The following is a 13,794-nucleotide window of genomic DNA, read 5'->3' as shown; positions in this document are numbered from 1 at the left end:
TTACCCCTTTTAAAGAATGTCTGGGGTGGTTTACAGTATTAAATCGTAATGAATGACTGAACCATTTAAAAAAAGGAAAAAGGGAAATTCATGATAGGTAGTACCATCTGGGAAAGAAAAGGACAGCAAATGGGATTTTTACTAAAAGCACAAAAGCACAAGCAACAAAAGAAAAAGATAGATTGGACTTCATCAAAATTAAAACTTCTCTGCTTCAAAGAACACTATCAAGAAAGTGAAAAAGACAACCCACAGAAGGGGAGAAAGTATTTGCAAATCATATGTCTAATAAAAGACTTGTATCTAAAATATATAAGGAATCCTTACAACTCAGTAATAAAAAGGTGAAACCGCAGAACGCATTTTGGGACTTAGTAGAGCGTAGGTTCTTCTGTCTTGGTGCAGAAAGAATTCAGCAAAGTGATAGATAAGAAGTGATTTATCAGAATAGGATGCTTGTGAGGTTTACAAGCCTGTGGGCAAGAAGGTGCCGCACTAAGAACTTAGTGGGCAACAGTTTTACAATCAAAGGAAGAATGGGGAGGGGGAGAGAACCATTGTTGAGTGGACGTCACGCTTCCATCATCCGCTCCTCCACAGCAGGCGGGGGAGTTTTCTTGTCCCTACATGGTGAAGCCGGGACTGTCATGGCACTATTTAAATAAGCAGAAGGGTGGTAACATATGCTAAAAATGGTAAATCATCTCAGGTTTTAGTATAATGTCATGTTTTCCCTGTATGTTTGTTTTTAGTGCATGCAGAGGAGCGCGTCCTAGGAATTATTAACTTACTGACCTTACTGGGCAGGATGTGGGTCTCATTTTACCATTGTTTGACTGTTTGGGGGCATGTCTCAAGCTTCTGTTGCATGGTTTTGTTGCTAAGCAAGCCAGCTTGGTTTTGTGGTTAAGTAAACCTGCTTTCTTGAGTGTTCATTAACTTACAGGGGTCTCCCATGCTTTTTTCTTTACTTATCCTTTAGTGGGATTAACTATTTAATCACCTATTTTGTCCCTTTACTCTGTCCCTATCAAAGGCAACCCAGTTAAAAGTGGGCAAAGAACTTGCATAGTCATTTCTCCAAAGAAGATACACAAATGCCCAATAAATACATGAAAAGTTGCTCAATGGGAAATGCTGTCAAAACTAATATCAGATACCACTTCACACCCACTAAGATGGCTACTAAGACAAACCAACAAAAACCAGAAAATAACAAGTGTTGATGAGAATGTGGGAAAAGTGGAACGCTCAGACACTGCTGGTGGAAACATAAAATGGTGTAGTCACTTCGAAAAAGTCTGGCAGTTCCTCAGCACGTTAAGCAGAATTGCCATCTGACCCAGCATTTCCACTCATATACCAAGAGAAATGAAAACGGGTGTTCACACAGAACCATGTACACAAGTATTCATAGCAGCATTGTTCGTAATAGCCAAAAGGTGAAAATAACCCCAATATCCATCAACTGATGGATAGATAAACAAAATGTGATATATCCATACAATGGAATATTATTTGCCATAAAAAGGAATGAAACACTCTATAACATGCATGAACCTTGAAAATAGTATGCTATGTGAATTAAGCCAGTCACGAAAGACCACACATGTATGGTTCCATTTATTTGAATGTCCAAAATAGGCAAATCAAATAGAGACAGAAAGTAGATTGTCGGTTGCCTATGCCTGGATGGGCAGGGGAGAACTGGGGAGGAATGGCTAAGACGTGTGGGGGTTCTTTCTGGGCTGATGAAATGGTTCCAAAGCTGCACAACTGACGGTTGCACAACTCTGAATATACTAAAAGCCATTGACTTCTACACTTTTTAAATAAAATTTTTGGCTGCGTTGAGTGTTCATTGCCGCATGCAGGCTTTTCTCTAGTTGTGGCGAGCGTGGGCCACTCTTCGTTGCGGCGTGCGGGCTTCTCATTGCGGTGGCCTTTTCTGTTGTGGAACATGGCCTCTAGGGTGCGCGGGCTTCAGTAGTTGCGGCACGCGGGCTCAGTAGCTGTGGCTCGCGAGCTCCAGAGCACAGGTTCAGTTGTTGTGGTGCATGGGCTTAGTTGCTTCGTGGCATGTGGGACCTTCCAGGACCAGGGCTCTAACCCATGTCCCCTGCATTGGCAGGCAGATTCCTAACCGCTGCACCACCAGGGAAGCCCGACTTTTACACTTTAAATGGGAAAATTAAGGAGCAAACAAAGACGAAAGGGATTGCCTGGAATATTCAGCAGTGGAGAGGTGGCAGGCATGTGGATGAGCAGACAGTAGTAAACTTGGCTCTAGGCTTCTGGACAGCAGTGGGATTCGGTTTCGATTGGAAAGGGAAGAAAAAGAAAGGAATTGGTTCCCTTCTCTGTGTCTATTCAGATAAGGGAAAACTCGGACTTTGGATTTAGATGATAATAAGTGGCAGGAATTATCCTGACATAGCAGATGGAGGGGACCTACAAAATAGCAAGTTATCTTTTCAACAACTGACCTGAAGGACATTTTAAGATATCCTCTATCTCCAGGAATGCTGCAGAGAGCAAGCTGCTCCAACTGCCCATCCAGGGACGCAGGCCTCATGGTTCAGCCCATGCCTGTCATTTACAACGTTGCAATCAAAGCATCAGAGATAAACTGTGTGAGTGGAAATAAAAATCTGGGTAGGAGACTAGGAGCTAGAGAGATAGACTTTGAGTGCTCCAGGAGACAGAAGCCTCCTGTCCGCTCAGTGTCCTGTACCAGGTAGTGTAGCCATTTGGGGAAAGAGAGCCTGTGACTATTGGTCCCTGGGAGAAGGTCGCTGTAAATCAGTAAGTCATTGTTTGAGACAAGATGCTCCAGCCCCCAGGGAGCACCACAACGGCAGGTCTGTTCTCAACTTGTAAGAAGGGACAACGCCTAAGCCCCATGCTGGACATCTGGTTTTAAGATCCTGAATGATTTGGTGCCTTCCCTAGAACATTTATTTACAGGAAAGCGAGGTGTAGAGGGAGGAAACTCCAGATTATCTTACCCAGGACAAATATCACTAAAAATGTCTGATCTGACGCCCATTACAGAAGGTGAATAACACATCCTCCAACAGTTTCCAGTCAGAGAACTCTCACCACTAGGGAACTTGTCCTAGGGTTTCCCTGCCCCGCTGACATGAGAATCTGTATGGGTATATACACAGGTGGGCATTTCTGCAAACAAAACATACTATTTTCATGGTTCGTGAAGTAGCTTCATGCAGTGGAACAGCACTGGCCGGGGAGTTGGGAGGCCCAGCTTTACTAGTAGCAAACTGTGACCCCAGGACAAGTCACATCCTTCACAAAGCCAGAGTTGCCTCATCCCCAGAGCTTCTCAAGCAGGTTGGGAACTGCTGGACTAAAGAATCCTAAAGGCCCTTCCCGCTGCAACATCTTACGAATTTATGACTCTTGTTTCCCTGGCTGACCCCACGGTGCAGCGATCTCTGTCCCCCAGAACAGTCTAAATCTGCTCCACTGCAGCTGTCTTTGTCCTCTCTACCCACGATAACCTGACCCTTTGGGTTGGAAGATTGTTTGCATCTTTTTTTTGCACCTAATTGCATTTTTATAGGCAAATACTAAAAATAATAACAACAATAATAGCATTCCTCAGTGGGCAGCTACAAAAAAGTATAGTGGTATCTTTAGGTCTAATTTTCCTTGCAAAAAACTAGATGGTGCTTTCACAGATAGCACTTCTTCACAGAACGTGTTTCAATTTTCAAAATTTTTTTACCTTGCAGAAAGAATAAAAACGACATAAGCAAGCTCATCTTCAAAAGTGGAGATTTCCAAATGTCCCCATATGCTGAGTACCCCAAGAACCCTCGCTCACAAGAATGGGGCCGAGAAGCTATTGAAATGCATGAGAATGGAAGTACCAAAAACCTCCTCCAGATGACGGATGTGTATTACTCGGTGTGTATTCCCATGCCCACGTGACCTCCCGGCTCCAATTTCCTCGGAGAATTAAAGGGATTCTGTTTTTTCTGTTTGTTTTGGGGTTTTTTTGGTTTTGTTTTCCTGGTCTCGACACGTGGCTTGCGGGATCTCAGTTCCCTGATCTGGGATTAAACCCGGGCCACGGCAGTGAAAGCCCGGAATCCTAACCACTAGGCAACCAGAGAACTCCCAACAGATTCTGTTTTGTTGTAGTAAAAGCACTCCAGCTCATTAAAGGTTAAAAAGAATGGTGGCCTACGCCTCTTATTCACATAGTTTAATATTCAATTTACTTACTATCTATTGGCATGGGATTTATTAGCTTCAACATTGAGCTATGAAGAGTATTTCCACAGAGCACAGTATGTACTTCATGAGGTGGCAGCAAGAACCTTCTTGTCACTGAACTTGCTTTTAAGTTACAGGACCGGAAGGTAAAAGATAGAGAAAGAATTTAATGATATTTAGCCTTTGGCCCTTTCATTTTTATCTCTTGTCTGCCATGCTTTACATCATGTGGTTGGGTAGTTGAAACGAAGGGATTGGGAAAAGGTATAAAGAGAACAATTCAGTGTCATCCTCACCCAGCACTTGTCAGAGGTTTGGAAGATTCAATAGGTCTTTAATAATTTGCTATGTCCAGCCCTGGAGTGCATCATTTGGAAAGATGAGAGACCACCTTGAACCCTTGCTGCTTCTGTCCCACACTGAACAACCCATGTCGTATTCCCATGCCTGCTCAGTTCTTTCATGTTACACTGTATCAGCCATGAAGCAAACACAGGAGGTGATACCTGAGCTGAAAAATAAACAGCTGGCAAGTGACTTCTCCTGCCTTGCGGAGCTGTGAGAAGTATAGCAGTGAACGGGAAACCTTGCCCTAAGGTTTCAAGGGACTTAATAGCTTTAGGCAATCCTGTTAACTGACTGAACAACCACTCTGGTTGCTATGGAGATTAACCTGCGCTTCAGACTTTGGATGGGAGGGGCATTCTGCTAAGGAAGCTGTAGTTTCAATGGACTCTGAAAATTTTGAACCTGGCCTGGAGGAAGAACAAAAAGAAATAAGGGGAAAGATAAGTGTAGGTACAAAGATAGATCTAGTTTGAATGTTTCCGTTGATATTTCTGCATAGGAGCTTTGCTTTACCCTCTGTCTGTCAGGAAAGTCTTTTTCCTCTGATAACTGCAGCCGTAACTAAGCAGGTATCTCTCCCAGGGGTACCCACACACTTACAACCTTCACTAGGGGCTCCTCAGCCCCCAGGCAGCACCAGGAGAGAGCAACTGACAGGCCTACAGCATCACAGGACCCACCTTTGCTGCGCGTTCCCAGGCCATTAGCTGAAGAGTTGTCTTAAGTAGATGCACTCACAAACTTACACGAACCCCATTTTCATTTCAGACAGTAGGCTGAGCAGTCTTTAGAAGCAGAGCCTAGGCTGTCACCTGTGGGAGCGCACTGTCCCTCACAGTGGTCTCAGGTGTACACTGGGCTCTCCTGGGATCCACATTATAATAAGCAGAAACTAGTGTTTTGTTTCTATAAGCCGATGTTTCTCCCTGAAGGAGGGCCTCCTCAGAGTAGCCAGGGCCTTCCCCAGCGGCTCCTTTTGCGTTAGGTAGGTAGTCACAACCCACTAAGCTGGGATCTGGTCAGAGACACCTGAGAATCAGCTGGCCTCCTGCTTTGGGGTCCTAACTCCACCTCCGACAGGTGGCCTTGTGAAGGTCAGTCCCCCATTCTTGGCAGGGACAATAGCATTCTGCTAAATACCAGAGAGGATTTAAAGCCATTGTGCTTCGCAGAGAAACTCTTTTTTATTTTTATTTTTTATTTTTTTTATTATTATTTTTTTAGAAACTCTTTTTTAAAAGTCAAAATGATAATCAGATAATAATTACTCTTGATAATAATCAGGATAATAGTTAACCCAGGTCTTTTCCTACGTTGGTCGAAAATCAGTGGGCTGCTCTTGGGACTTCCCTGGTGGCGCAGTGGTTACGAATCCGCCTGCCAATGCAGGGGACACGGGTTCGAGCCCTGGTCCGGGAAGATGCCACATGCCGTGGAGCAACCAAGCACGTAAGCCACAACTACTGAGCCTGCGCTCTAGAGCCTGCAAGCCACAACTACTGAGTCCACGTGCCACAACTACTGAAGCCCACGCGCCTAGAGCCTGTACTCCGCAACAAGAGAGGCCACCGCAACGAGAAGCCTGCGCAACGTAACGAAGAGTGGCCCCCGCTCACCGCAACTAGAGAAAGCCCACGCACGGCAACGAAGACCCAACACAGCCAAAAATAAATAAATAAATAAAATTTAATAAAATAAAATAAAAATGACTGGGCTGCTCTTGATTACGTAACGTTTCTAAAAACCCACTTTTAAAATATGGGCAGAGGGATCCCAGGTTCCATAGAGAGACGACCTGGGAGGTCCTGACTTTTAGGTCAGACCTTGCTCTGCTATGTATAGCTGCCTCCATCTTAAATTTGTCAAAATATAGCATTCATTGTTTCTTTTTTCTTAACTATTAAATTTAAACCCAAGAATAATAAACTGACTTTTCTTCTTTTCTCTTTGGCCACCAGCCTACAAGTGTAAGGAATCCTGAACTTGAACGAAATGGACTCTACCCGGCCTACACTGGATTGCCAGGATCACGGCATTCTTGCATTTTCCCCGGACAGTATAACCCATCTTTCATCAGCGATGAGAGCAGGAGAAGAGACTACTTCTAAGTACAGCAGAGAGAGGGGCCTGTTGCTGTGACTGCACCAGCGGAGCACCTCCCGCCAGCCGCTCCCGGAACTTGTGCAGCCACACCTGAGCGGCCAGTGGAGAGGGGATGGGCATGGGGGGTGTGACCACAGTGGAAGGGGACAGCTGGAGCCCGTGGACGTGGAGCTGCAGGCTGCTCATCTGGCACCTTCATTGCTACTGTGAATGTGAACACGGGCCAGTACGGTAGAGTCCCCGCATGACTGCAGCTTGGCCGTGGCTTCGGGGTGACTGTTAATTAGGGCTGATCATCAGGCATCAGTGCAAGGACCCAGGTTTTCCTTAGTTTGCACTTTAGTAAATGCAAAAGTAGGGAGGGAGGTCTCCTTTTGGATGTTTCTCAAGACTGCTCCAGAAAGAAGGCCTCTTCTACTCGGGCACTTCCATAGGCCTCAATTTGGTGATTCATTTACAGCAAAATACTGGCTCTTTTGTTGTTTTCCTGCCCAGTAGCTACGTGCTGAACAACAGATGCCGATGGACATACCACTAGTGTTTGGAGATGCTGGAGGTTAACACACCCTCCTAAGTCGTCTCGTGCTACGTTCTCCAAACAAACCCCCAAAATGAGGAACTGAAATTTGTGAGGCACAGCACACAATTCCAGTTTGTTTTCTTTAGTCAAGGTGACACATTTATCTAGGATTATTTTTTTTCCCTTTGCAGTTACATCTGGATCAGGGCAAAACAACTTCCATTTGGTTCTAGTTAGAGGCATCCAGCTGCCCCGTAGTGAGGCCCAGCAAGCACTGGATGAAGGCCCTGGTGGAAGGGTGCCATCCCTGAGGGCACTGCATGGTGCATGGGCTCTGACCTCCATCCTTGAGGCCGAGGCTGCTACATGTGGAGTAGAAGTGGAGAGCTCAATGCAGGTTGGGTCTGAGCTGGTACTTCACCACTAACGGAGAAGCAGCTTTTGTTGTTGCTGCAGCTGAACATGGTTAGGGAAACGGGCTGAATAGGCGTATTCGATTTTCTGAAACACCAGTGCTTTGGGAAGCCGGGCGTGCGGTTCCTGAGGAAGAATAGGGAGCTGGGCTGGAGCCACACGTGAGCCTGCTTCCCCACCAGTGCGGCATCTTTGCTAGTAGCCCCGATCTCGTCCGCAAACTCAGTGTCGGTTGAGTGGTTCAGCCAACCACTCAAAGCTATTTATTCATTGAAGAAATAACTTATTTTCTCTCAAACAGTAATTTGTAACTCTTTGTACTACTACGGAGTTCCCTCCAGAAACATGGGTATAATTCAAGTCAGCATTGGAGAACTAAAGACTTCTGGCCAGTTAGGGAGTTGAGCGTTTGCCTTGGGGAAGGAAATTCCACACGTCTTACTTACAGGTGGCTGAAACGTGGGTCCTGCAAGGGGGCATATCCAGTGCTGTGCCTTTAACTGCTGCTTGTGGAACTGTGATCATTCTCACCTGCTTTTGAACATCCTGGTTCAGGATGAAGTGAAGAGAACACAGAGGTAACAGAATTGTTCCCACCCTGAAGCTCGGAGCTCAGTGGCACCCACACTTCTGGAAATGGTGCAGCCTTTGGAGACGGTTCTGTCCCGGTCATGGTTGTTTCTTCAAGGTTCTCTAAGCTCTTCAGAATGAATCTAATCATTAGTCTTATGTAATTCTCGTCCAAGCAGTTTTAAGTGCAAACTCCTGAGTCCCGTGGTCTCCACGAGTCACCATTTCCCTGCTGCAGCAGGAGTACTAGTCAGCTGTGATACCACTTAGTAGTTTAAATTGCATTCATCTCATGAGATAGATACAAAAAGAATTCTGTTTTGTTAGTGGGTGCCAACTTAACATTTCAGAGCATTCCCTTTTAGAAATCTCGGGTCTGGCCTCTCTCCGTGCAAGCGAACGGCCGTCTGTGCCTCGTGGTCTCCCATCTAACTGGAGAGCTCAATCTCCTGCACTCAGCACACCTGAGCCAGCAGGCTGGGGCCGGAGGGAGGCGGCTGCTTCCGGGCTTTGGCCGCAGAGCCTCGCTTGCCCCCGGACCCGGAGCCACAATGGGGGCTGTCCCCAGGCATACACGCCTGCCGCCTCCAGCTGACCTCACAGCTGACAGATCATCGCCTGTGCCAGGGCCAGAAGCATTCTGTCCCCAAAGCGTCCTGGAGCAGAATCTCAACATCCAGAAAGGGGTGTGCTGTGAGTTCCAAGAATGCTTTCCTGGGAGTGGCTTTTGTGCATGTGAAGCGGATTAAGAGTGCTGTTTTTCCTTTTACTGTGAAAAAGGGAGGCCCCCTGCAAGGTTGAGTTCACATCGTATCTGCAGTTTCTAGAGGCTTGCAGGGTTGGGGGCCGGTGGCAGTGCCAGTGCTGGCTGCTCGCCTGGGTAAGGAAAGGAGAAGCTGGCTTTGTTCCTGCTTGGGGTTAAATACCTCTAGAGGGTTCTCCCTGAGCCAAGACACAGCCGGTGGGGCAGCAGCCCCTGGGATGGGGGACAGGCTGGATGCACCGCTGGTGAGCAGAAGCCCTCCCCTCCGGCACAGGTGCTGTGTCAGCCCCTGTACCTGGAGTATGAGAGCCCTGTGCACAGAAATGCCTGGGTCCTGTGTGGGAGCCCCACAGCTGGGGGCGCTGGAGGAAGCTGCCCATGAGACACTCAGACGTCTATAGGGAAGAGTGAGGCCGCGTGGAACCCCATGTCCCGCAGCAGGCCGGAGCACGGTGACTCACAAGGCAGGGAGGTGCTCGCCGGGGCCTCCCAGCATCTGCAGGTTTTGTCGAAGCTCCAGAGGGTCTTATTTCTGGTGTCTTTTCCTCTTGCCCCATGAGCCAGCCCAGGGCACTAGAGACAATTTAGAAAACCTAAACAGTCCACACAGACATCTCATGTGTTCCCACCACACCCAGGCTCTGTGCAGGGTACGTGGCCTCACCACACCCTTGTGAGGTGGGTGTGAGAGAGCCCATTTCTCGGACACGGGACCCTTCAGAGGGGATAGGCACCTTGCCTTGGAGGGCCAGGACTCAAACCCTTCTGCCTGGCTTGTTGTTCTCGCTATACCTCTTGCCTCACCTCCCTGGCAGATGCCTCACCATCCAGTGTCAAAGAGAGCTGGAGAGAGTGGGCTTAAAATAAAAATTGTTTATTTTAAGAACTTTCATATTATTAAACAGTAACTAAACTAATGCCATGAAGTACAAAAACAAAATGTTGAAACAGTCCTTCCAGGTCTGTTGTTACATGTATTTCTTGGATGCTTGTGGTCGTCATCAAGATAACAGTGGCTGGCTCGTGCTTGTTAGCAAGAAGCATATTGGTACGTGGCTTTGGTTGAAGGAGGTGTATGGTGATGACCTGGGTGTTTGACAGACATGGCCAGACTTAGACGTCTCTCTGAGGGCTGCCTTGCCCGGCTCCCGTGGTGAGGCCACGTTTCCCACATACTGGAAGCATATGTTTTTGTGAACATGATCCGAGTCTGGCACATATTCAGTTGAAATGTCTTAAATGCTGACCAATCTTCTTCCTTTGACAAAAGTTTGTTTTCAGAAGCAGCTAAGTCATTTAGAGCCAAAATTGCTGAGTGAATAGTGTAATCAAGCTGGCTGATAGCATTTGAGGTCAAAAACTAAGATGTAACCGTTAAGTTCTTAAAGAGGTCGTTCTTAATGTTAGCCCAAATGGGAGGGCAACATCTTTGCAAGATGAGGCTGGATGGCTGCCCATGAAAATGTCGTTGAAGGGTGATATTCGTTCAGATGTGAAAGTTCCCAGAGCAGACACGTCAGGGTCACTCCTCACATGTGGCTTCTTGGGGCCTCCATTAAGCCATCTTGCCCACTGGTGGTGCACCCAGGTGGGTGTCTGTAACTCCATGAATGCTGCCTGCAGAAGCAAGAATGTTCAGGCCAGCTGCTTCTGGCTTAGTTTAGCCTAACACACCCCAAACTAGGGTTTTGACCCATGGTTCTAAGATACACTGATTTCAAAACTAGAGCACTTCTTTGGAGAGAGGAAGAAAGCAGAGTTCAGTATCTCAGTATTTTGTATCTTATGGAAAACCACCTTTAGTATCAGAGATATTTTTTCTGTGTGAAAACTTTTGTGGGGATTAGAAGGGACATTTCATTTCCTTCTTCTTGAAAAAGCGGCATTCTGAGGTTCTCATGTGCATTTTTGGAAATAGATACGGTTTTGTAGAGTTGGCTGTTAAGTATATGCTCTTTTTTCTTTTTCTTTTCTTGGCTCCCCAGAGAAGGAACCTGGTTAAACTACTAGAAAGATTAAAGTTTTAAATGTCAGTTAATTTCTTTGTGCTAAAGTATCTTTTCGAGAGTGTTATAATCCATCCTATTTGGTGTGAAGTGCTCACAGAAAATCCTGTGAAACCAAAGGGCACAACTGAGGTCTAAAAAAAGACATATCTTAGACTGGCTCTGTTCTCATGGCATTTTAAAGAAGATATTTAAAAGGATTTGCATATTAGATTCTAGCTTTATCTTTTTTTTCTTGGATACATAATAATGCACTTCAGGTGCAGAGTTCTTGGATACGAAGGATGGGACTAGACAGGGATGGGATGGAACCTGTCTAGCTGGGAAACTAACCCAGGTTTCTGTATTACTTCGCCTGTTTCTTAAAAGATCTCTCATCATGGGTTGCTGTGAGTTTTGTTAATGTTTGTGTTGCTGGATTTATGGTTAAATGAAGCATGTAGCTGGATGATGAACTTTTGAGTTTTCACATTGTCCCAGATTTCTCTTTGCAGACCTTTAAACCTTAGCCCCTGGTTGATTGTGTTAAATCCATTATGAGAATGTTATTTAAAGTTGTATTATAATTGCAACCTCCACGAATTATTCAGTACTGTAGCAGCAAAGTATTTGTAAGAATTCGATTATTTTTATACTTATATCCACTATAAGTCTGGCGTTCTAGTCAGTAAAATGATGCAATAAAATCAATATCATTTTCACTGTGTTTTTCTCGTGATAACAGACAAACCACAGCAGAGTGCAACAAGTTCATTTTTATGAGGGCATCATTTAAACAACAGAGCTGCACCGTGGACTCTTATATGGCACAAGTGAGGAAATATGCTTTTGATGATGGATGGATGGGCAGACGGATCAGGCATAGCACCTGCTTTTGTTTACTTTTCTTTCTGCTGGTTGGAAAGAGCCAGTAACCAGTTTTCAGACATGGAAGACTTCCTCCTCAATGCCTCCCACCATCACTCTTCATATCTTGCAGGAGAAGGGAGAGTAAGCATATCTGTGCTCTATGGTGGAGAGAATCTAGAACTTTAAGGTGGTAGGCCGTGGGCCTTAGACTTACGTGGCCAGTGAATGTGGCCACTTGGCTGATGTTTGTTCCTTAATTAATTGCTTATTTGAGATTTGGGTGCCTTTTGTGGCAGGGATGGATGAGCCTTTCAGATGCTTTATGACGGTAACCTTGGCACAAGAAGAGGCCAATAATGGCAGCTCAGGACATGACGGTGACCTTTTGGTGGATTAGATCGGGGTTGCAGCCCATCAAACATCTCTGAATGGAAATAAGCAGCAGCACTTTCCTCTCCTGACCCGGCTCCCTCTACGCTGCTTTCTGTTCCACCATTTAATCCCCACCTAAGGCCTTAGCAGAACCCAGTACTGAACCTCGTTCATGTTCCTGCCCAGCTCAGCCAGACATTGTAAACATCACAGCATTTCCATACCCTACTCCCCTGGGAACTGTTTAGGACTGAAAATGGGAAGACCTTCTGCTGTCCACCCACAAGCTGGCCCTAGTGCTTGTCCTACCTGTGCATCTCACCTGGCAATGTGCAGCCTCCACCTCAGGAGGTGATTTGCCACTAAATAAAAATCTAAAAAATATTTTTAGACCCTTGGACTTTAAAGGACTCCAGCAGTGCACAGTCATTTTCCAATTGTTTGAGAAGTAATGAAAGATAAGGGGCACAATATATAGATTATATAGGGAAGAGTCCCCCTGTCTTGGATATTGATCAGCCAGGACAACTTTAAACCCCCAGAACTGGATGGTATGGACATAAAGCCACCTGACGCAGCAAGCATGAACTTCAGATAAGAAAGATTCAAGGGAGAGGCCAGGGAAAAGAAATGCAGGTGGATTTTTATTGACCTCATAAAAACTTACAGCATCATCAGAAGACCTGGGCTCTAACAGCTGGTATGAGACACTCCCTAACAGTTTCCTGGTTCTTTTTCCCAGATCATGATGTGAGGCCTGAGTCAGCTCACTTCTCTGAGCCTCAGTGTCCTGATCAGGAAAGTGGGGATAATAAGTGTTGCCTCCCAGAGTTGTGAGGATGAAAAGGGAGAATTCATATGGAAACACTCTGTAAACTACAAAGAAACATAACACAGATGGGTTCTCTTCAATAGGGCCATCCTCTCACCAAAAGAAAGACAAGTACAGGATGAATGTGTCATTTCACTAGTAACTGGTCCTGAAGACCTCAGACTTGCCGTCCAAGCTTTCTTGTCATTTCCCCTTCCCTCCTTCTCCAACCTGATCCCCATATCATGAAGGGATTAATGGGTTAAAAATCGTAAGCTCTGTCCAGGTAGGAACCAAGTCTGTCCTGCTCAACACGATATGCTCAGTACCTGGCACCTAGCAGGCATTCACTAAAACAAAGAATAGGTGAGTGGGTGGATGAATCGTCCAACAGAAGAAGTATATTGAAGTTAAAGTTCCTGGAGACCTACCCCCTTCAGTAGCTGCAGGCTGACGACTAGCTGACGGTGGATGAATATGTAGCTATGACATGTAACTGAACAGGAACCCTTAGTAAAGATCTCTTGTAGCAAAGTTCAAGCAGACATTTGCAGACCAAACACTAAAGATACACTATAAAGCCCTTCACCTGATGAATTATGGAAAAACTATACAATGAAATACCACTCAGGAAGTAGAAGGAACAAACTACCTCAACAGGCAGCAACATGGATGGGTCTCAGAAACATTATGCTGAGTGACAAGAGCCAGCCATAAAAGGCTACACACTGTATGATTCCATTTATATTTCATTCTGGAAAAGACAAGATCATTGGGGCAGAAAACAGGTGAGTGG

General features: G+C 45.8%; 1 protein-coding gene across 1 annotated transcript in view; it reads left to right on the top strand.

Annotated features, from left to right (window-relative positions):
• HEG1 (heart development protein with EGF like domains 1) overlaps positions 1-6,698 on the top strand; it is a gene marked incomplete at both ends in the record, with an annotated part of 75,595 nt that extends 68,897 nt beyond the window's left edge. The window contains 2 exons of the mRNA XM_079704158.1: positions 3,756-3,930; positions 6,549-6,698. Coding sequence (XP_079560284.1) covers positions 3,756-3,930; positions 6,549-6,698 — 325 coding nt within the window. The remainder of the gene's footprint in view (positions 1-3,755; positions 3,931-6,548) is intronic.
• Positions 6,699-13,794: the final 7,096 nt, after the last annotated feature.

The sequence above is a fragment of the Hyperoodon ampullatus genome, assembly GCF_949752795.1.
Source record: "Hyperoodon ampullatus genome assembly, chromosome: 5".
In the NCBI taxonomy this organism is placed as follows: Eukaryota; Metazoa; Chordata; class Mammalia; order Artiodactyla; family Ziphiidae; genus Hyperoodon; species Hyperoodon ampullatus.
Note: the sequence above shows the minus strand (reverse complement) of the source record. Positions and strands in the feature narration are given on the sequence as shown.